The sequence below is a fragment of the Sturnus vulgaris genome, chromosome 3 (assembly GCF_052056855.1).
Source record: "Sturnus vulgaris isolate bStuVul1 chromosome 3, bStuVul1.hap1, whole genome shotgun sequence".
In the NCBI taxonomy this organism is placed as follows: domain Eukaryota; kingdom Metazoa; phylum Chordata; class Aves; order Passeriformes; family Sturnidae; genus Sturnus; species Sturnus vulgaris.
This window is the reverse complement of record NC_142245.1, coordinates 89,242,582-89,266,568: the sequence shown is the minus strand read 5'-3', so window position 1 is coordinate 89,266,568 and position 23,987 is coordinate 89,242,582. Positions and strand designations below refer to the sequence as shown.

Below are 23,987 nucleotides of genomic sequence, written 5' to 3'. Positions count from 1 at the left end.
TAAATGTAAAACTGTAGTCCTGATAATTCAGCAGGAGGAAATAGAGTAAATTTTCTGAGGTTGAAAACTGTAATCCTTGGAGAATATTCTAAAGAAGCCTGAGATATCTGGGGGTGAAAGACACAGGAAAAAATAAAAAATAAATATGCAGTCGTGGGTCAAAGAAGATAAAGAAAACAATATTGCTGGTACCTGTTATGCCAGCAGACAAAAAGCAGAAGGAAGGGTTACCAAACACAAAGAAAGTGAAAATCCTTAAAAATACAGAACTTGTACTGCAACTAGAAAGCAGTACACAAAAGCAGTTAAGATAGTTCATAACTGTATTACTGAATAATGCATACTGCTTCAGTTTCTAGAGAATGAATGGATTTGACTGAAGCAGTGTATGAACAAGAAAATTGCAAGCAGGGACCTTTAGGAAACTTTTTTTTCATGACAATGATGGATAAATAGATAATTTTAAAAATTAATTTTGTTAAAGCAGTGTTATCCTCATGGTATTAGGCTGAAAAGTGTTTATCAACTGGCAGGAGCATGTACTTCACTGATAATTTTTTTCACCTGCAGGCTGTATTGATATCTCTTCCCTTTTTATGTAACTATTCAGTATTTTTAGAAATATTTTCTTAGAAATCATAATATCTTTTAAAAAATATATTTCTCTTTAAAAAAATTAATTTTCTGGTTATATTAAAGAATTTTATCCCCATGTTTGCCTATTTTTTCCCTCTTTTTGACTGCAGCCTTGTTAAAGAAAATCAGCTTCATTGAGTTGGTCAAGCTAATTTAAGTTTTATTCCTCTCCTCTATGGTTTTTGTCTGCTATATCTTTCAGTGAGCCATGCTGACTCCTACTGACTCCATTTTTAGTCTCCTAGTCCTTCTCATGTTTTGAACAGGAATCTGTAACATGTAATTAAGGGTGTGAATTCCCTTATGCTGAAACTGTCTAAAGCTGAGCATCCCCAAATGACTATTCCCTTGGAAAACATGACTTATGCTCTAAAATAATATAGATAATTTTGAAAAGTAATCCTTTAAAGGGAAACTTCCAAAGGCAAAATATACTTTTTGCTTAACTGTTCAATCAGAGATGAAGTCACAGTTATTTCTTTCCTAAATTAGTATCATATGTTAGATTGCATTTGAATAAAGCAGAGTAAAATCTGACTAAATATTTCAGGCTATTTACTGAAAGAAGACTAAACAGAATATTGTTCTTCCCTAAATAAGGGTAGTCAAATTACAAAGAAATTGGGAAATAGTATAGGAAATATAATAGTATAGGAAAAAAAGCCCCAAAACATGAGCAGTGGAAAAGTATTTATGATCAGTTTTATTCATAATGGTACCTTAGGAAAAAAAGTCAAGATCCCTGCATTCCCTTGCAATGCATTTTATTCAAGTTGGAGAGAAATTGGTAGCCTTTATCTTTTACAAGCAGTGCTTGGTTCTGAAAGCTTCTGTTCAAGTCGAGGCTTACTGGATCACTAATAGGATGAGAGGCTTCAGAGAATGTATAGATGAGAGCTGCCTTATGAGCTTTACAACAAAGGCAGCAGAGCATCCACTGAGCAGCCTGATGAGCTTGTTTCCAGAGGTTGTCTCCAAAGTTTGCAGTGTTAATCCTTAAGAACAATGTCTGTAAAGCTCATTGCATTTGAAAATGTCTCCAGACTGCTTCTTGCTTGCTGGAAAATGATTAAGTAAGATTAGATCTTGAAATGTATATTGGAATTTTATTATGTTTTCTACAATGGAGTTTATTTTAATACTGGGATTTCTAATAAAATTACAAGCGGCAAGAATGATGTCAGTAAATTTTGGAGTCTGATTTCTTGTAAAAGTATATTTTACATGGTGAAAATGTAAGAGTCTGCTTCTAAGCATCCTTAGTTATCCTAAAGTACTGCAGAAAAAAAAAATCAGTTTTACATTAATCATTTCTGCATCCTAAGAATTTTGTTCTAATAACTAGGAGGCCTTTGCATCAAGTTTCTTTTGATATATGGAAATGCTTCCATAGCTGACAAAGAATGTGCAGAAAATAGTGGTTCTACAGCTTGAAGAGCTTCTTTACTTTATTCTATCATTGCAAATATTGTTAATCTGAAATACTTGTTAAGACCTATTTAGTTAGACTAAGCAGTTAGCTCTGTATCTGTCTACTATCTATCTGTCTACTCCTATTTCCTCCAAAGGTCAGCCTCAAGGACACGAGATTCACTACACACAAATATCCACAGTGGGGTATGTCACACGACAGAGTATTTTCATACCTACTCAGGCAACATTAAACCAAACTATCACCAATTATCTACAATTCCATAAACCAAGTACATCCTGAATACACAGTGGTGCACTTACTTACTCCAAGGGTTATGATGGTATTTCCCAGTTTACATACTGCCATTCTGAGTGGTATGTCTCTAAGAACCAGTCAGATTACTTTTCCTTTATGGCTCTAAGGAGTGGTTATTTTAGATTGCCACCACAGACACCTGAGCTACTTCTGGCCCCTATAGCTCTGCATCACAGACACATCAAACATGCTGCCCCAATTATAACTGTTTATGTTATGATGCAGATATCCATGTGATGTTTTATGCCTTTTGGACAGAACTGAAATGAGAAATTACCACCATAATATTTTCATTACAAAATGGGTGGCCATGGAAACTACTGGAATTGTTACTCTATCCCCGAATATACACTGGTGTTTCAGGCAGGAATTGTGCAATTCTACAATGTGAACATTTAAACACAAATAGGGAATAGTTGCAGAGGCTCCAAAATTTTACATCTCAGCAAATGTAAGAAACAAATGTGTCCCACTTTTCTTGGTGTGGAGATGCTAACTCTCATTATTAAAAAAAATTATCCATGTGACATCAGAAACATGTTGAAGTAATAGTTTCAGAGAACAAGATTATTGCTGAAATGCATATGTCTACAGCTAGTAGTTCTGGGAGCACATATGAATATGTGAACTGCAGGAATATTAGAAATATGCAGTTTTGGGCTTGATGACAGGTTCAAGAATACTAGTTTGAAAAATGTAAAAACATATGTGGTACTAGAGGTACAAAAGAGGCAATTCTGCATAAATATAGTTTGCTTGTGCAAATTTCGTGTATTCAGTTATATTTTCAGTGGGGTACAACTCCCTACATTAGTTTTTTGGTATGTATTATTTTCACCAACAGCCTGCTGACCGAAGTAATATTCTGATTGAGCAAGCCCTGGAAAAAAAGCAACATAATCACACACATAGCAAAGGCTGGTGCAGAGTTCATCTGGCAGATTGGAAGCAAAATAGCCTAAGACCTGGGGTGCCATTGGAATTTCATTTATGTCACAAAAAGTACATGTTTATTGATAGCCTGACACAGTGTACCTGCTCTAAGACAAAACAAAAGTCTTTTTTTATGACAAAGACTTAGCATACTTGTGATCTGCTGAACCAGTTTACTCAAGCAAAAGGCAAAAGAAAGTAGGGATCCAAAAGATTTCCAGCACTAGATCACAGAGTCTGACAGTTCTCAGATGCTTTCTTGTTTAAATACAAATACAAAATCCACTACATTTTTTAGGACCTTTGGAGAATTACTTATTTTTTCCTTATAGCTTCCATCTGTATTTTTAAATGCATGTAATTTTCTTCATTTAGATTAATACTAGTTTCTCTCCCTTGTTTGTGATCTTTAGATCATAAGATTGCATATATTTTGGTTTCCAAGTGATTTGTTTTTCCTGTTAAATTGAACATAGGTATATCTCTTTTCTAATACACTGACAATTATAATACTATACAAAAGAGAAATGTTCACTAATCAAAGAAACAATAAAAGGACATGTATAGATACCAAGAAAACACATTTTCTATGGCATGTTCTTAATTTTCTTCTTGCATAATAATTTTGTCATTTAATCGTATAAGCTCATATTTGAGCATGGAATAGAATTGCAATAGAGCTTCCATTACCAACATTAGCATCTATTTTTCAATTTTTAATTAAATTCTCATAAATAAAATGAAAGACAATGATTTTTAACAATAATGGGATTCCAACAGTAAATGACAAGATAAACTTTGAGTCTAGTGACTGTACAGCATATCAGCTGACAAAAGAAAATAGTGAGTTATACAAGTGGATGTGCAAAATTTTCCTGTCTCAATAAATTGTTATTTTGCTGCACAAAACAACAACAACAAAACCCACAGAAAAATCAATGAGCATTCTTCCCTAGCAACAGAGAGAAAAAAATCAGGAGTGGTGTGAAGAGGATGTTGCACAGGCAGTAAGTGACTGATAGCTACAGTAATCTGAACAGACTGAGCAAAAAGATTGTAGTTTATTTCTGGCTGCAGCACTAATAATGCAAGGCAATAAAATATGTGGTTTACATTTTAGAAACAAAGATAAATTAATTTTCACACTTATCCAAAGAAACTTTTCAAAAAGGAAAAAATTATGAGCCCTTGTAATTGCTGTACACTCTTGTAATTGCCGTAGACTTTTGTAATTGCCATTAATACATTTGCTATTACTATAAGGAATACCAGTTTAGCAGGTTTCATGGGTAGCATTCTTGAAAAATTGTAGCACCCAAAAAATGAAGTATTTTACAGCTGCTGTATAGGATTCTTATACCAAAATTTCCTAAAAAGTAATAGTACATATGGAAAGCAAATTTAGTACCAAGGGCCCTGTTTGTCATCCCTGTGGCAGGGCTACAATTTTCCACAACATACTTAAGAAAATACTCCCAGGCTGTCAGCTCAAACAGCTTCCTAAGATAAATGCTGTGATATATCCAAGCATGTCAAACCATTGGACTGTTCCAAAATTAGGGAAAGCTTAATTAAATTAAATCAAAAAGGTCCAGTTATCCTAGTGTATAGGCTTTATTTACTTCAATAGGAATAAACTAGCAGATATGTTGCAAAAGAGCCTAACAGAAAACTTACTTGTAAACAATATTGTGCAAATATTTTCTGAAATTATTAATCTTTATAATTACTCCTATAACACTTAAATACCATCAACTCAGATTATATGTTGCCTAAGGGCCAATTATGAATGTTAAACTTGCCAAGTGACTATTACAGCACGTGCCTATAAAAGATCATCATTCTTTCAGTCATGAAAAATCCTTCTTTACCACCTTTTCACAGTTTTAATACAAGCTGGGCATTATGGAGACAATTCTTTTATTGAACAGACAGAAGCAAAATAGGAATTCAACAAATTTTTTCAAAAATCAAGTGAAAAAGGGCTTCACGTTGGTTGCATTTGTGAAGTCTCAGTAGTAGTGTTTTAATCCCTCTGACTGGTCCGGGGCCAATGCATATAATAAGGGTTCCAGAAAGAAATAATTCTTTTCAAAGTACAGAAACCAGTTTTGGAGCTGAAAATGAAAAATAATTGTCATTATCACAAAAGCATATAGATAAGACCTAGTCCAAGATCATGATGCTATACCAGAAACCTTTAGCATACCACGCCATGTATATGAAGTGAAATTTACATGAACGGTGAAAAGATCTGTGTTAAATCCTCACAACGAATTCAGAGTATTTTTTTATAAATATGCACGGCCAAGGATGCCAAGCAAATATGAAGAATCCACTGCAAAGTGTTTCAACTTCGATAGTGTGCTAGAGCATCACAAATAGATTTCCTAGAGTAAAAATCCTGTATCCCTCTTTCCAGCACATCGGCACAGAAATGTCCATGGCAGAAAGATGTCCCTCTAGCACAGGTGTGTCCCATCAGTCTCGCAGCAGAACGGTGCTCCTTGGCTACTGGCCAGAGGGCTCCCTGTGTGCTCTCACCATGCGGGCCCGGGCCATGGGAACACAACTGCATCCTGACCGTGCCATTGACTGAAACCTGGGACATAAGAGAGAAACTAACTAATGTTTAAATCTCATGAGACTTTTTAAAGAACCCAAGGAAAGAAAGAAGCTTGAAAAAGAATTTTGACTGAAGATATCCATCAAAACGTAAAGAGGAAAATATGCCAGAGGGGAGAATAAATGAGACCAAGCTGCAGAAATGAAGCTGACCTAGTAAGAACTGACAACAGCAAGGGACTCAGTAATTTAGAGGGTTTTCATACACACAACGAAATTATCATCAGTGGAAAAATAAAAAGAAGCACTCAGTTAAATGATTAATATTATTAAACTTTAGAAATAGTAAAAGTAGAATTTCCAGTTAAGACATGAGAAATTCTACTGCTCCATTGAGATATAAATACCATAGAGTTTCAACTAACTAAAAAAACCTGAAGTAAAGCATTTTTTATTAAAAGTCTTCTTTTCCTGCTAAATTTGTACTTCAAGATGTAAAAATCTGTATTTTACAGTTTATGATCTCCTGTACGTCACAGTATTTGAAATTTCAACCCAGTAATTCCTGTATTGAAGCCAGTAACATTTATCTTCATCAACTTCAGACCAAGTGAATTTGTCATACATTTATAAACCAATCTACCTTACTCTTCAAATTAAGAAACTTTTAGAGGCCTATATTTTCTACTTGTGAGATTTCACTGCATCTACTTTTTGACTTAAACGGAAAGAGTCCTTTTTATGTCGTCTCACTGTTTCCAGTCTGAACATTTTCTGCAGATTTACATTCTGAAAAATATATCACTCCCTCTTCTATGACACAGCTGTGGACCTACCACTCTCAAACACAAATTGGCACTGCCCCGCAGTCCCTTCCACTCCATGAACCTGTTTCACCAGAAGATCACAAAATCCAAGAGATCCCATGGCACTGAATCTAACATGAAGAGGGAGGCAAAAAAGGGCTAAGAGGTGGAGCAGTAAGTATAAACAAGGGAGTAGATAACAGGGCACATGAAAAAGGCCACACACAGGCTCCAGATGAATTGGTTGGGGTTTTACATATATCAGAAAATAAGGGAAGGTCTGTGGTAAACAGATTTGCACACAGTAATTGATTAGTATTGATGCTATTTAAAAAATATATCCCTCTACTCTTCACAATTTCACATTAGATATCTAAGGATCACAGAATGATCATTTTTACTGTTACCAAAGAACTGCCCTGGGAGTTCATATTGATTTGTCCATTATAATCCCTATACTCCTTTAAGAGTAACCAAAGTATTCTTGAATACTTACAAATCTTGCTTGTGTTCCTTGTTCTAGGTGTATGACTTTGCAAGTGTCAGTACTAAAACACATCTTTGAGTGAATACAAGTTACTAAACAGTCTAGATTACTCTGAAGAACTATGCTGGCATCGTTGCTACTTGCTATTCATCAGTCTTTGCATCAGTCACACTTGTTTTTTAGACTGATCTTTGATTACACTCCTTTGATAAAACTGTTTGAAAACATGAACATTTAGTGTTACAACTATGCAGTTACTTTTATGCCAATCTTGTAATCTTATCAAAGCATTAAGTCTGCTTTCTTGGTAATAGCTGTTTTCTCTAGAACTACATTGATTTGCATTAATTACGTTCTTGTTCTTTAATTATTTTTTTGGTTTAATCTGCTTAGTCATGTATGAGTTTTCTATTAGATGGCAGTCTAACCCAGTGATAGTCAACTTACTTAATGTTTTTACACATTGGGAGGACATAGGCATTAGCACGGCCTTTGGAAACCTCGACACAAAAGGCTACTGTAAATATTAGCAGATCAAAGATCTAAACAGTAGAACCTTTTGTGTATACATTAATTCTATACATATAGACTAGCAACAGACATGACATCAAGACCTATATAAAATCCCCCATTCCACTAAAATGTAAAATATTATTAGCCCAAATACACATAATGAAACTACCTCCAACTGAACAAATTTAGAATCTCATATTTCTTTCCAGTATACAATTGTTTATGGGTTTTTGCCCTAATGTCATGTTACAAACAAACATTAGGAACAACTGACTGATTTTTAGAGGGACTAAAGAAGTTAAGTGTCTGCAAAAGATAAGAATATTAATAACCAGTACTTTTATTTAATCTGAGTAATATTTATATAAGCTCGTATATAAAGACATATATTTAAAATATAACAGTAATATTTTAAAGTTTAACTTTCAATCCCATAGAAGTAGGACTCTCAAAAAAGAACATATATAGTAGAAATAAATTAAAACCACTTCAAAGTGATACATGGTCTTGGCGTGACTGCATGTTGAAAATTACTTCCTGTTCTGGTCCCTCTGGCTAAAAAATAATACAATGGAACTTTTATAAGTACAGAAAGGTTAACAAAGATGACCAGAAATAAAAAAATCTTTTCCCTAATTATATTAAGATTCCCATTCTTTACAAAAATGGCTAGCAAAGCATATAAAATATTTACACTTTTACATAAAGAATGCGAATAGGGATTCTTTCACTATTCATTTTCACCATTCTTAGGAAAAAAAGAAAGCAATCGTAAGGTATAACTCACCATTTGAATTTCTGAAACCTTGGTATTCTTTAAATTGACTGTTTTACTGCACAACTGCCTAGTAAAACATTCAAAACTTTTGAGAGTAGTCAACTAGGTAAGGACATTCCGTCCATGCCCACATTCTGTTTTTCATTCCCACTGCTTCAAAAATGCAGTCAAAAATTTTCCTATTATAGCCTCTTATCATAAAAGTTGTATTAATCTTCCTAATACCACAAGATGGTGATTATCACATCTTTGCTTCTTGTACTGGTAGTATCAGTCTCTTCTGATTATACCCCATAGATTTCTCTTTTCAAGCATTTATCTCATACTTAAAGTTCCTTAGGAGTCTCACCTCTTTCTGTTTCCTCAACTTGCTTTGTTTCATCAGTTCACTAACTGGCACCTTCTAACTATCCACTTCCTCTCTCCCCTATACATACCTTTGATTCTGTCCTATATTATATGAAATAGGAGACTATGGTAGTCTCCAAGTATCTCTTGCCATCTCAGATCATAATACACAGGAACTGCATAGTAAGTGACAACTAGTATAACATAATTAATCACAACTAGGGGGACAAGATAGGGTCAATCTAATAAAACATATTATTATATTGTTAAAATGATCCCGGCATTCTTTAGGGAAAAAAAAAAATCCTTTTAGACCAGAACTTTGCACAGCTAAATCCTTTCTTCTTTGGGTATATAATTTCAGAGAAACTACCAGACTTATTTCCAGTGTAAACTTGAGTTTACATTGCTAGAGAACTGCTAGTTTACATTGCTAGAGCACTCAAAGAATGTTGCAGCAGAAATTAATTTGATTTTAAAATCCTGAACAATTTATTGTGCAATGAAGCAGTAAACAAAACCTTGCATTGTTGGAGGAAAAAGCCCCAAATACAAAAAACAAACAGCATGGATTAAAGCAGGTAAAGAGCTGTTTAATCACAGAACTCTGTGATTCAGAGCAAATTCCTCAAACTTTACTAATGATAGAAGTTATGTTGACTTCATTTCTTTATTCTCAAAACCTTCCTATTATTGCAAACACCAAAAAGTAAACAATATTCCAAGCAGCCATTAACCTTGGCATCATCTCATTTTATAGCATTCTGAGCACGCTTTCAAGTTTTATATGGAGAAGAGGCAACAGCTGCGAGTTCACCAGACACGTGCTCTAAGTCAGTAAGTACATAACACAATGTAAATAAATACAGCTCAGATCTATTTATAGCCCAGAGAAGCTAAGTACATTATCCTAGCAGAGACATGGCTCCTGGTTAGAAATTAGCTTATAGCCTCCTGAAGCCAGGTGGAGAGAAAGATAGTAGAGACATGCTCTGAATAGCACATCTCTCCTGTGTCAGATACCATGAAAATTTCTGGACAAACCACAGCTTGTGCAGGTTCTAAAAATCCAGGATGTTTGGGCAAAATCACAAACCAGCCATGCCTTTGTATAGGGTAACACTAACTTCAGGAGACTCAGATTGAGGCTCTTAATTTTTTATACAAAAACCAACTTCTGCAAGCTCTTGTAATCTGTACAGTAGTAATAAAATATCATGCAGAAGAAAGACTTAACTAGTTAAATACAGCTAGAACAGTTTCAGACGAACTCCAGCTAAATATAGGCTGTTATTTCACGAAGCTGGCAGTGACCCACATCGAGGTGTTTCCCCGGCGCCGGGGTCCGGCCAGGGAGTGCCGGCCACGCCGCTGTCCCTGCGGTGCGGCAGCGATACCATCCGTGCTTCCCACCGCCGGCTGCGCCTCCTCAAGCCTGCCCTTCGGGAACCCCTGTGCCCTGGGAGCCGCTTTCCCAGGAGAGAGAGCACGAGGCTGAGCGAGCCCTGCTGTTTCTCACAGCGCTTCTGGCCTACTGGGCTGAGCTCCCATCTGCAACACCAGAATCACTGTTTGCATCTCGGCTTAAAAGACACAGGGTAATCTGCGGGCAGAATGCTCGAAGAGCTTCCTGTCGGCATTAAACTCGCCAGAGCGGTTTTGCAGCCCGCGGGCGAAGGGGCCGACGGATTAAACCCACGCGGGGCCGGGAATGCGCCACCCCGCGTCCTACGACCCACGCGGGAGCGGCTCTCCCGCCTCGCCCCGCTACAGCGGGCACGGGGCTGCGGAGCACCAGCCCGCGCAAGGAAGAGTCTGGAACTCTCCGTCCCGGGGGAGACGGAGCTCACGCCAGGCGCTTCCCGGCGAAGCCGCCAGCACCGGCGTGAGCGGGTGGGGCGCTATCCCGGCGCGGCCCCGAGCGGCGCTCCCCGCACCGGCCCCATTCACGAACCGGTTCCCGCCGGCCGCCTCCGCCTCTCGCGCCCGCCCGCCCCGCCTCCGCCCGCCCCCCGCGGCCTCGCGCCCGCCCCAGACGCGGCGATGGCGCCGTTGATTGGGTGGACGCGACGCTCGTCAGTGACGCGCGCGAGGGGTGGGGCCCGGAGCGCTCGTGCGGGAGGCGGCGCCGAGTGTCGCTCCTGGTGCAGCCGCGTCCGCCCGGCGCCGCCCGCAGAGCAGCCCGCCCGCCGCAGCCGCTGTATGGTCCTTCCCCGCGCCGCCGCCGCCGCCGAACCCCCGCCGGCAGCTCCGCGGCCTCCAGCGCCTCCTCCTCTTCCTCCTCCTGGTTCTGCTCCTCCTGCCCCCGGCGGTGGCGCCCGCACCCCGGCTGTATGATCAGGCTACAGTCTTCAATGAGTAACCATATTCCTGTGAGTGCCTCCCGCCCGCGCCCCCCACCCTGGCCCCTCGCCCCGCTGGCCTCCTGCCTCCCGTGCCTCTCCTCCCCCTCTTCCCCCATCTCCTCCATGTTGTCTCTTTGTTCTGTCGCCCGGGCTACGCCGGCTGAGGGTGGCTTTTCGAAGCGCCGGGCTGCGGCTCCCGTCGGGCGGGCCGCTGGGGAGCCGAGCCCGCCCGGCTGCGGCACGGCTCGGCCTCTCTCCCCGCTGGCGCCCCTCTCCTGCCCCCGCCTGCTGGCGCCCCTCTTCTCCGCCGGGAAAGGAGGTGGCGACCTCTCCGCGGCTCTTGGGCGGCCTGGACCGGGCACAAAGCCGCTTTGTGTCCTCGGCTGCCGCTTGCCCCGCCCGCCGGCCCGGCTTTCTCCCCGCCGGGCTCTGTGCGGCGGAGTTCGCCGGGCCAGGCCGGGCCGCCCGCCGGGAAGGGCAGCGCGGCCGCGGCTCCGCGCCCTGTGCCGTGCCGGGAGCCCCCTGCCGGGGGGAAGCCGAGCCGGGCGGCGGCTCCGGGGCACAAGATGGCTCCGCGTCGGGAGCCTGATCGAGGCGTGATGCGAACCCGTGACCGCCGCAGTCGGGGCGACGGCCCGGCCTGGCCCGCGGGGCGCTGTCACGGCCGGGACAGTGTCTCCGCGCCGGAGAAAAATTGGGATAGACAGGTCGGGAGCGCGACACCCCGCGGCTGCGGGGCGGCCGTAGCCCGAGGCTGTCCGGGCAAGCCGGGGCTTGTCCGTGAGCGGCTGGCTGCCAGGCTGGTTGCCAGGCACGGCCGGCGCTCACCCCCCGCCGCGGCCCCACGTGCGTGGCGGCGGCCGGGGCGAAGGCGGTCGGGCGGGTGCTTTGTCCCCGCCGTACTCGGGCGAGGAGTCCGTGCCGGCTGCGAGCGAGGACGTGAGTCCTTTCTAAAATGAGCTCTATGCAGTAGAGGTGGGGTATGCCCGAACTCGGGTGTGCAGTGGCATTGTTCGGCAGGAAAAGTCCGCAGACGAGTCATTAAGTACATGTTGAAGCTCACGAATACAGTCAAGTATTTTAATTTTGACCGAAAGTGCTTTCAAGACCTTGCCATCTGTCTTTTTAAGGAAAGCATTTCCTTCTGGAGGTGGATCACAATTCAGCTTTGGAAGGTTTCACTCGCCGGTTTTTGATTTGTTTTCCTTTTTTAACTCGCCTAGTAATCTCTGTGCCTGTGCTGCGTAACATCTGTGACTATAGAGCACAATGTGTATTTAAGCAGAAAAAATCAAACAATGCCGGCTTGCTGCTGGTAGTATGTCCTCCAAAGAAAGACAAAGAATTAACAAAATCAAGTCGTCTACGACAATAGAAGCAGGATTGTTTGCTCACCGGTAGCCAGCTATGCACGTTGCAAGTATTATGACCTGACAATTGTACAGCTTTGGTGGCATGAAGGTCCTGTAATCTGGTATTTCTTATTTCTGCTGGAGACAACTTTCCAATATGTCTACCTGTATCTGCTGAGTCTTTCGAAAGCAGTGACTCAGAAGTATGAACCCTGTCTCTTTGTAATCTCATAAAACTGCCAAATCAAGAAACCTGAAAATTACACCTAAATGTCAGCTCGTATTATTCCAATGATGGAACAGCAAAGGCTTTTGAAATTGTCTTACACGAACAGAGTTGTTTCAGAGGGAAAATGTGGAAGGGTTACCCCTACAGAAATTGCACAGCTGTGAGAGGAAATATGAGAAATAAAAATGCGTGACAGATATAACAAGAGCAAAGGAAGCACGATATCATTGTCTTACTGAAACGAAATGTGTCAGTAAGACAGTAAATAAATAGAAATTAGCCTTGTCTAATAACTTCTATCAAGTGAAACTTTTGTGTTCTGGCAAAATACACGCCACGTAAGAATGCCGGATCTGTCCCAGCGTGTAGGCTGACTATAAGCAATCACTTGTTTTAAACATTAACTAGAAGATCCAGATAAGGGTGTTACTGAAGTGTAAACAACAGATTGTCACCTTCTTCAAAAAATTAAAACTTACTCTATAGGATCAATGCAAGAGATATTTATGTGTTAAATGGAAGTCCTTACTGCTTTCTTCTCAGTTGCAACTTTTTGTTAGGCATTCATGGCTTAATTAAACTCAATGAAATACATGCAGACATTTACTGCTCTAGGTGCTACATTTCTCATGTTATTGGTTAAAACATAATGGAACAGTATTTTTAATAGAATGACAGGATTTATGTAGTTTGCTATTGAAGTGATAGTGTTAAGTCATTTGGAGATTCCTTCCTTTTAGAAACTCAGGGGGAAGTGCTAGATCAGGGGATGGATTGGTTTCTGTGATCCCTAATTTTTTCCAATATCTGTTAATGCTTCTTTGCATGTTGTTTTTGTGGTCCAAGCAGAAGAACTTTGAACCAAATCACATGGCCTTGGTTTCATCATCTCTAAAAGTTGCAATGACTTGTTATACAGGAAGTTTTGAGATAATTTTTTCTTCTCCCTTCACTGCATACTTGAACCACAAGAATATCCTTCCGGCATAGAGCATGTCACAACAAATTTATGATAAACCTTTGGATTCTCCCTTCCCATTGGTGAGATATGAATGTATTTTCATAGCCAATGGGTCACTTTCCATGGTCTAAAATGGACAGTGTTATCACTGTGGAGATCATAAGGACAGGCCTTTTTGTGCCCAGTAGATACAAGGTCCATCTTGTCAAGAGTACCTTATGAAGGTGTGTTTCTACCTTGCATAATGGCTTCACAGTTGGTACCCCTTACCCTCCCACTCTTCCCTGTTTGCTTTGGCAGTTGCTACTGGGGCCTTGAGGAAGTTGGAGGTATTTGTCATTCAGTATCTTTTTGTTGGGTAGTAAGTTAGAAAAATGAACTTCCTTGCAGGTGTTCTCAAATTGTCGTGAAACTTAGTTTATTTTCGTTTTCTGGTTTTAGTCCAGTGGTTTCAGTAGGTGAGTGCATGTCAGGTCTTGATTTAAGAGAATGTGAGACCACATAGTTGGTTCTTGGCATAAGTGTTTTCAGTCTATGAGCAGGTGGATTGAGCCACCATGAACCATCTTGCACATCTTCTGAAAGAAGTGTCATATAACTGTGTTTACAAGTGCTTTTGTTTGCATGCTTTTCAAGATGCTGCGGGTTGTGAGCCAGACTGTCAACAGCCTGGGATAACCTTGCACCTCTCCGCTTTCCCCAAATCAATAATGAACTAACAGATTACTTTCATAAACCATTTTTGTCAGACATGAACGACTGTTTCAAACCCCAGATAAACAGCCATGTGAATCTGCTTGTCAGTGATGCCAGGTACTTCAGCTTTCTGTCTCAGAAAAGGGCATTAATTAAAGCTTTCCTTTTCAAGATGCCTTCCTTCTGCTTGAACAGACTAACTTCTCTAACTTCTCCTAGCTTGAATTGTAGTAGATCAGATACAGTAGATACCGTCATAATTAATGCAGCTGTAATGGACAGGTTACCATCTCTCAACAGGTGGTCCTGGCATATTAACTCTAGTTTTGTTTTCCAGTTTTATTTTGGTGGCTCTAACAGTCTAAATGTTGGGTTTTCTGTTGGGATGGAAACTGGCATTTTTTCCAAAATCCTTCAGTGTTCAAGGAAAATTTATATGTGAATTGAAAAGAACATGCTGGAGTTGCTACCACAACTTTGTGGTACAAATAATGAGTTGGTGTTACTCTGTTAAAGAACCTTCTGCCTTCAACACTACATGTTTGAATTTCACTTACACAACTTTTTACTTTCATACACTGTCTTGACTGTTTTGATAGTTTACTTACCAAAACTGTATGAGATAATAGAGTAATTTTTAAAACTAAGTAATTTTTTGAAAGCTCACAACATCATTTGAGTTCCCTCAAAGCCCGAGGTCATCATAATTACTGCAACACTATTTTCATAGCTGATTTCTCATCTTCCAGGTCTTTTTGCTGAAGGTGGGTGAAGCCTTGTACTCTGGCTTAACTACACGACAGAAATAGCATGCCCATGTACTACTCATCTTTAATTTTTATTTGGCTTCCAGAACAGAACGAAACTAGGTTGGCAAAACTGTCGTCTTGGGGTAATACAGTGTGTTGCTGCCTAAAGGAGTTGGTCTGCCTGTGAAACTTTTCTGCTGGTATTGGTGAGAAGTGATGGCATTCACATCAAAGGAAAATGTGAGCTTTGGTCCTCTGTAGTGTGGCAGCAGTTGTTGCCAAGGCAAACAGTGAGGCTTAAGTACATGCTTGGTTAGGTCCTTAGATGTGTGAGTTAGTAAGGTTCTGATGTGTCTAATACTGACTGTTAAGTCAGTAATTAACAAAATGAATTCCTTTGTAAGGGTTAATAACACATGGAACTCATGTAACATTGCATAATCTGCTTGTTTCTGCTTTGTATAAGAATTTGAACTGTGCACCCAGTTTCTAAAATGTCATTAGCAATCTGCATTAAAAATAAGGATTTTTTTACTTAACTGTTTGCTGCCTGCCCTTTTCTATGTTTACTGGTTTGTCTGGTATCTTGAGTGCTCCTAGTTGCAGACCAAGCGCAGCCTTCCTAGAAGACTGTATGAAACCTGATTACTTCTTTCTTCCTACTTTCCCTGGTATGGTGACATGTTAGATGTTCCCTTCACTCCAAAATCTCCGTTTTGCCAAAAAACAGTGGAAAGGTTTTCACCCTAATGACTCCATTCTCTTTCCTCAAGCTCACTTGCATGCATTTGTGTTTCTGACAGCCTTCACTCCCTCATCTTTTAACAGGGCAAGGGTCTATCTATGATTCTTCTTAGCAGTCTTAAGAAGAGATCGACATGAAATATGCCAGCACAGTGCAAAAAGCAGCACAAGACCTTGTGCAGCTATATCTGCTTAAAGCTGTCTTGTCCCTTTTTGCTGTTCTGCTTCTTAAACTAATTGAAAGTGACTTTAAATAAGTTACCTTCAGTTCTTTTTTTCAGTTGCTATTTTAACTGTTCCCTACATCTGGTCCTAGGAGGCTTTTAAGTGCACACCTGCCACCTGCTAGGGCATGGCTGGTGAGGCAAGTGATGGTTATTGGAGTTCTTCTGAGTCTGAGTTTTTCTGATTCCTGTTACTCTGTTGGCCTTTGGCTTAGGAGGATCCTTCTTATTCCTTTTCCATGCCTATTATATTTAGAGTTCTAGCTTTCTCTCAAGTTGTTAAATACTGAAGTAGCTTTTTTTACAAGTAGCTGGCAAACTTAATCCTACTGTACATCACTTCCAGGTGATGGTGGTATCTCTGGAGTGGCAGCAAAGTGGATCTGAAATTGTCATCTTAGTTTCTTTCTGTTAACTGCATTCTTGTGTTTGTTAGCAGGTTGCTGTTTAATTGTGTGTTTCTTTGTTTTGTTTGTTTTTGTTTGTTGCTATTGGTCTTCAGCCTTTAGTGTGTTCCTCAGTTAGAAATCTCTGTCCTTCAAAAGCTCACATTGTATTGTTAGGTCACAAAGACTGCATTTGCTTTCTAGGCCTCCTATTTGAGTCAGGTGGATTTATAGGTATGGGGTTTTTTTTGTAACTTTAGGCAGTGTAACTTTAATAGATGTTTCAATGTCTCTGAATTCAAAATGGAGAAGGCAGTTGTATGGGCTGTTATTATTTTTATAAATACTGGGCTTCATAAAACTTGTTGCTTTGTTTAGCACATCTGAAATCGATATTTTAATACATTACAGGATTTGGTGTTGCAAAAACCCTACATGAAAACTTTGTAATAAGTAAATTTGTTTATTTTTTAGTAATCAATGCTGAGAAAGGTAACAGGATTCTTACACAAACCTAATTCTTGGAATAAAAAATGAACCTTGTGAAACAGCTTAGTTGCTGTGATTTTATTTTTTCATTTTATAAAGGTTGATGTCTTATAACCTTGTTTCACCTGTACTCATTATGCTTTTTCCCCCCTCTCTTTACAGCAGTTCTGTGGTGTTCTTGGTCACACATTTATGGAGTTTCTGAAGGGCAGTGGAGACTACTGCCAGGCACAGCACGACCTCTATGCAGACAAGTGAACTGTAGAAATCCATTACTACTCCACCAAGAAGCCCCCCTAAGAGTGGTTGACCAGGATAAGAAGTGTTGAATTGAAATTGGCAGAGCATTTAACAACGGAATTCAGACCTGGATGGGGTAAACCTCAGTGCACTGCCTTTCTTTTGCCTCAGTATTACTGGATTGAAGAATTGCTGCTTCTTGTTAGGAGGTTCATTTCATTTCCCATTGCTCCCGACTTCATACTTCCAAGCACTGAGAATTTCACGTGGAGTATAGTGAAGTAGACTTCAGTTTCTCTACATCACTTCTGTATTAGAATTTTTTTTAATCCTTTCATAATCTTGTTGCATGTTTAACTAAATCAATATGGCCCGAATGAACCGCCCAGCTCCTGTGGAAATCACCTACAAGAACATGAGATTCCTGATCACACATAATCCAACCAATGCAACCTTAAACAAATTTATAGAGGTAAGGCCAGTACAGAATTCTTACTGATGTATTTTTTAAATCCCTCAACAGCATGCTATATTTATAATTTCCTTTACTAGCTGGTAACTGCTGTAAAAGCCATATGACAAAGTACTGAGACTGTATATTGATTTTTCTTTTCAATTACTGGTGCTGTGCTTTGAAGGTCTGCAGATATCTGCAAATCTGCACACAAATAACATATACTTTGGCGTTCACAAATGTAATTCTGAGAGTGAAGTAATAATTATACTGTCTAGTGCATGGTACATTAAGTACATTGTTTAGGTCTGAAAGCAGGAATTATCTAGCAGAGTTATGTGTAGAACAATACAAACATCTCTTAGTGGTAGGAGCTCACATTCAGATTGGACTGAAGTGGTGTAACATTTCATTGCACTTCCTGCACAGTGATACATGTTGTGGGTCAGAACCTTAGTAACTAGTAACAGGATTGCAATATATTTTCACTGCCTAGCTTCTTTCACTATTCACTGATCGTGGTTTTAGTGTAGCTTAAGAGGATCCTCTGTGTCATAGCATCTACTTGAGTGAAATTTGTGGCAGTAGGCTTACTTTGCATCCAGAGCTGCTGAATCTACTTTAAGTGCTTTGGTACATGCTACTGACTAAAGCCAGTGGCTTGACATATATTTCTAGTACTGAATCTATCATCTAAACCACGTATTTAGCATGTGCATGGTTGTATAAAGTGTGTCTGTATGCTAATAAGTTCCTTGCAGAACTACTTCATGGGAAGATCCAAGTCTCTCCTTAGCAAGATTTTAGGTGTACTACAGCTCAATTCTGCATTCAGTGCAGGATTATTTACAGGAAACAGTGTGAGAGAACATTTGGTTGCCTTTGTACTCTCACAAGTAGATCAGGTATGCTTAGGCTATGCTCCAGTTGTTACTGTGACAGTTGCAGTGTGGATGATATTTGCTGCAGGGAGAATGAAGAGGGGTTATTTTTTTTTTTGTTTTAATGTAGGGTAATAGCCAAATGGAAAGCTAAATTTTGTCATGACAACTCGGGAACTGTTATAATTTATTCTTCTGTGCTTGTAATTCTTAAGAGTAAGTGGTCTAAAAAACGTGTTGGTTTAAGCAGAGAGAGAGGGGGGAAGATTTGAACTTTGCTCAGAAAGCTTTTAGTGAAGTATGTAGCTTTGCAAACCAGGAAGCTTCCTGTTCTTTTAAAATGAATTATCTTTTGGAGATGGACTAGTTGATTAATCAGTATTTATCAGGATCTGATTTTAAAAGAAAAAAGCCTGATCCAATGTAACAAAGTTTAGTCTGTACATAAGACTACATTTTCAGAAAATCCTAAAGTATCTGTTGTTAGCACACAAGTTTTTAGTCATTTCAGTTTTCTGTGTCTTTGCAGTATGGCAAGCATTTGCATAATTTTTGCTACTGAAAATTTGGAATGAGTTATTAAGTTAGTTTATCAAGAAAATTAAATGATGTGAAGCTAGTTTACTCTTACAGCATTTTTTTTAACTCCGTAGGAACTTAAGAAATACGGTGTTACCACAGTGGTAAGAGTGTGTGAAGCTACTTATGACACTGCTCCGGTGGAAAAAGAAGGCATTCAGGTCTTGGTAAGTAGTTTAGAAGCAGAGTTCAAAACCAACGCATGTCCCTTGTCACTCTACCCCCTTCCCCCAAATCAAGATTATTTGACACCAACTTTATGAGTGTCTTCCAGCAACTGGTGGAGGAAAAAGATGTGGAGACATCTTTTCTTGTCAGGATAAAAGGTTCAGCTTTGAGCAAAATCACGTGATCAATGAAAATTGATAGAGGAATGTATTTGCAATATAGCTATAGTTAGACTATTAGAAAATTGTAGGTTTGAGTGGTTTCCTCAGCTGCCAGCTCTTTGTCCATTGTGTCTCCTCTTTCTTTTGCCTATGCATACAACTTACAAGAATTGTCTTTATGTGTTTGTCATCCTGTGTTCTAGGACTGGCCCTTTGATGACGGTGCTCCGCCATCCAACCAGATTGTTGATGATTGGCTAAACCTCCTTAAAGTTAAATTTCGTGAAGAACCTGGTTGTTGTATTGCTGTACACTGTGTTGCTGGTCTTGGAAGGTGAGTGAAGTTTCAAAGATTTGTTGAACAGTCATCCCTGATCAGACTTGTTAAGATCTAGTGCAAAAGTTTATTTGAGGCAAATGTAAATTGGTCACGTATCCAGTATTGGAATGACTTCACACTTAAAAGTATTTGAGATGGCAGGAAACTCTTGTATGTATTTATTGAACATTTGTATAGCTCAAGAGATGGTGCTTTGGTCACAGCTCTCACAAACGCTACAAAATTAAGTTAACAAGTATATTGTTGTACTGAGTATATTGATGAGAGCCCCACTGAGATGTTTTTGTTTGTTTTTCCCTAATGGATTTGGGTTTTTGTGACTTGCTTGCTTTCTCTCCATCTCCATTTCAGCAGTATTGCCAGTCTCCTTGAATCAAGGGCATTAACTATTAACTGCAAACAAATGGGTGATTCTGGCATATCAAGACCAGCTTTCATCCACCACCTATCTGGGGGATGAAAAGTGTTTTCCAAAGTCCCCAAACTGTTTGTCTCATTTCTAAGCGACATGAAAATTTTTAGGGCTAATGCTAAATATTCTCCTCTTAGTCCTGTTCCTTCTGTATGCTGCCACTATCTTGAATAGAGATCCAACTGTTGTAAGATAATGTTTTTTCTGCTGTTCTAGACTACCTGGGAACTAGATCTGTTCAAAGAGGAGTTGCTATATTCTAGCCATGGATTTCAGCATGTCCAATATAAAATGGAGGTTTCTGGTTGTCCAGAAGCCTGGCTTATCCACTGTATTATGGCTTCACACATAACAAAGTTCACTGTAGTGATGAATATTACCAAAGCAAGTCCTCTTCTGCTGCTTAGAATGATACCCGTTGTTTTTTTCCTAAAAACAGGGCAGTTAATTAGTTGAAAAGATGGTCCTACCTTTCTATTGTGTAAGTTTTCTTTTAAAAGAAAACTTTTAAATTTTAAAAGCTTTTAAATCCCAGAACATACAAAACTACTTAAAGTTACTACTATATACAAAAGCCTATTGCTAGTGTGTGGCATGAGGTTTTGTCTTGTGGGGTTTTTTTTTTGTTTTGGGGTTTTTTTGGTTTTTTTTGAGTCATAAATTGCTAATGTATTTGAGTTTGATTAAAATGAAGATTTTGTAACTGAAAATTGATTGTCAGAGGAGGAACACCATGGCAAACAAGGAAATCCTCAAGGGAGTGCAGCAGCCTGTGGATTGCATCTGTTCCCAAAACTCATTATGCTAGTTCTAGGACTTGTCAGTCCTTACTGAGCTCAACCCCTCTTCTGACTTCTGCTTTGGCATCCTGACTGCTTCTAATGATGATTCGTTTTGGAGAATAAAAACCCATGTGCAACTCTTCTCAGAATCAATTGATTTGAAACAAATGGTTAGAGATTACTTGCATTTTATTTTTGTTGTCCTCTCCTGTTCTCAAAGTCAGATGAATGAAGCTAAGGTTGTTGACCAGAGTTAATTTAACCCCCTATTTAGTGAGAATGGCTAACTCAAAACCAGGTGATACTATGTGTCAGTGAATGTAGAAATGCTTTCTGCCTTTTCTGCTTTCCTAGTGAAGAAACATCATACATGCAAAAAACCAATTAAATTGTATTTCTGCATATGCTTTAACAAAAGCTAAACTAATTTTTTTTTTTATTGAACCAGAGCTCCAGTCTTAGTTGCTCTTGCACTGATAGAATGTGGAATGAAGTACGAAGATGCAGTGCAGTTCATAAGACAGTAAGTGTGACACTAACATATAGCTGTTCCCAAGATTCAGTATGTAGATACATCCTTGGGCACTGAAGGAAATTCTGAATGTTTTTCTTGTCTTTGATGCCTTTTTTTTTGGTAAGGTATTTTATTAGTACATCTGAAATTGTACTGTATACAGTCAGTGTTGTAGGACTTGGACCTGTGGAATGGGTATTCTGTTGAAACTGGAATCCGTGCATAATTACTTGAGGAGGTTTGAAAAAACAAAACAACCATTAACAAACACCGTAACTTTCAGTTAGATTTGCAGTTCTCTTTCTTTATTTTACCTATAAAAGGCAGAATACCTTTGTCTTTTCTGGTGGTCTACTGAAGGCAAATATTTCCTTGGATTTTTTAATCAATGTATGTAAGTTGAATGAGAACAGTTCTGGTCTTAATGTTTTAATTTCTTGGGTTTCAGCTATATTTAAAAGAAACTGCATCTATTATGCATAATTGCCAGGCCTTTGAAGATAAATTCAGCTTGTACTGGTTGTATATGAAATGAGGAATAGGAAGCCAGGTGCATACTTTAAACAGTCAGCCAACATGTACCCTTTTTTCACATACGTAGGTTTGAGAAAACAAAGCTCAATTTCTATTCAGCATCTTATTATGGGGACTTTAAATGTTTATGTACTTTTTACTATTGTCATATTCTTCATAATTATTTTAAGAGAATGAGTAACTTCAGCTCTCAAGAAGACCATCTTGTATGTGCTCTATAGCTTCCTTTTGAAGTTTCTTCTAAAGATCTGAATGTAAAATCTCTGGCTTTTGCCTATCATAGGCTAGAATACTGTGTAAAATGCAATGTACTCCTTTGAGCATGTGGTCCAGTGAGGTATTTGTGAAAGGAAGCTACCACCCTCTTTCCTGGCACTTAACTTCCAATTATCCCTACTTTGGTTACTGCCTTGACTTGAAGGTGGCTTTTTTAAGTGACCTAAAAATATTTTTCTCTGGTTGGTGATATTATTTCACTGGGCAGTAGATTAATGTTCTGTTTCATATCTGTTTTTTTCCATCTAGGAAGCGACGTGGAGCTTTCAACAGCAAGCAACTTCTGTACTTGGAGAAATACCGCCCCAAGATGCGTCTGCGCTTTAAAGACTCCAATGGTCACCGAAATAATTGTTGTATTCAGTAAAGCTCAACAGCCTATAGTACTTCTTTGGGAATAAAGGATGGAAACTAGAATTAAGCAGACTGCATGCCAAAGACATCAGTCTGGTATTTTTTAGTAGTAAAGGAAGCTTCCTTAGGAGTATTTATTAGGCTAAAGGCTTAGTAGAAATGCAACTTCTATGTTTAGATAAATATCTGTCTATTTGGAGACCCAGTAAATGTTTTTGCTGTACCCTGTTTCTGAGCTGTCTCCTTGTTCATTAATTATCAGATCAAATATCCTTTAATCATGCCATTGAGTCTTACTGACCTAGTTTCAACTACTAAAAATTGGGGTACTAAAATAAATCGATATGTAGAGAGATTAGGTGCCAAAATGCCCAGCATATCAGATACATGTTTTTCCTTAAGATGAGCATAGTTCTGATGATGTGAGAACTACCAGCTTATCTGGACCTTACTATCTTTTTTCTACAGTCATTTCAATATTGAAGAATATGGCCTCTAAAGTAGTCTTGCCTGCTCACTGTATGTTTTGTCTCCCACAATCGCACTAGAATTATCAGGATTTGCACAGTCTTGTCTTTTTAGTACTATGAATTACAGCAACTTTTTACCCCTGCATCTGTACTTTTCTGTTACCTGAACCTCTCCATATTACAAGTCATTACTCTGGTTATTCATGTAGAAGATCTTTTAAATTGTACAGAAGCACACAAGTCTTTAATGTCTCCAGACAAAAAGCCTTACAGTAAAATTAATGTTGGCACTTCATGTGCAACTTAACAGAGGGCCTGAAAAGGTTGGGAGGGGCTATTTAATATTTCTAGTAAAATGTTGCCTTTGTCTTGTGCAGGAAGTATAGAATATGCCCTTTACTTTAGTAAATATTTTTTTAAAACGTAGAAATGCTTTGTTATTGTAGCTAAAAATTCTTAATCAGAAAATTTCTGAAAAATCTTGTAGTTTTCTTTTACTGTACCTATTGAGAGTTGTTTACCAACTATTGCTTTGTTGAAAGTGTGATCTTTTTTCTTTTCTTTTCGTTTTTCCTTCTTGAGTTTCTGCTATGACTTGGGCAGACCTCTGTAATATTTTGTATGCCTTTCAAGCTGCGTAACTTAATATTTGGATACTTGATAATTTGTTTTATTATGTAATTGATAAAATGGTGATGTGTATTAATGTTAGTTCAACCATATATTTATACTGTCTTGGGAATGTGTGGTTATAGTTCTGTGGGAGAAATACTTTTGCCAGTGTTCACCAGCTTGTAAAATCTAGTGCGAGAGCTTAAAACATCTAAATAAATACTGAAATGCACTTACAAA

The 23,987-nt window shown here is 39.2% G+C and overlaps 2 protein-coding genes across 2 annotated transcripts; both read left to right on the top strand.

Annotated features, from left to right (window-relative positions):
* Positions 1-11,039: 11,039 nt before the first annotated feature.
* Positions 11,040-17,545, top strand: LOC148224473 (uncharacterized). The gene is made up of 2 exons (XM_088162238.1): positions 11,040-11,167; positions 17,133-17,545. The coding sequence occupies exons 1-2, from the start codon at positions 11,129-11,131 to the stop codon at positions 17,226-17,228; spliced, it is 135 nt and encodes a 44-aa protein (XP_088018364.1). The 5' UTR covers positions 11,040-11,128; the 3' UTR covers positions 17,229-17,545.
* PTP4A1 (protein tyrosine phosphatase 4A1) lies at positions 17,277-23,987 on the top strand. Its single transcript, XM_014888863.2, has 5 exons — positions 17,277-17,682; positions 19,199-19,291; positions 19,657-19,787; positions 21,436-21,510; positions 22,561-23,987. Exons 1-5 carry the CDS (start codon positions 17,578-17,580, stop codon positions 22,676-22,678), a joined length of 522 nt encoding a protein of 173 aa, XP_014744349.1. The 5' UTR covers positions 17,277-17,577; the 3' UTR covers positions 22,679-23,987.

What these genes read in the sequence shown, in the direction of transcription:
- LOC148224473 (XM_088162238.1), top strand. Translation starts at nt 11,129, where the DNA reads ATGATCAGGCTACAGTCTTCAATGAGTAACCATATTCCT. An exon ending in CAATGAGTAACCATATTCCT is followed by an intron (nt 11,168 to 17,132) that starts GTGAGTGCCTCC and finishes CTCTCTTTACAG; the next exon opens with CAGTTCTGTGGTGTTCTTGG.
- PTP4A1 (XM_014888863.2), top strand. Translation starts at nt 17,578, where the DNA reads ATGGCCCGAATGAACCGCCCAGCTCCTGTGGAAATCACCTACAAGAAC. An exon ending in CCTTAAACAAATTTATAGAG is followed by an intron (nt 17,683 to 19,198) that starts GTAAGGCCAGTA and finishes TTAACTCCGTAG; the next exon opens with GAACTTAAGAAATACGGTGT. An exon ending in GCAGTGCAGTTCATAAGACA is followed by an intron (nt 21,511 to 22,560) that starts GTAAGTGTGACA and finishes TTTTCCATCTAG; the next exon opens with GAAGCGACGTGGAGCTTTCA.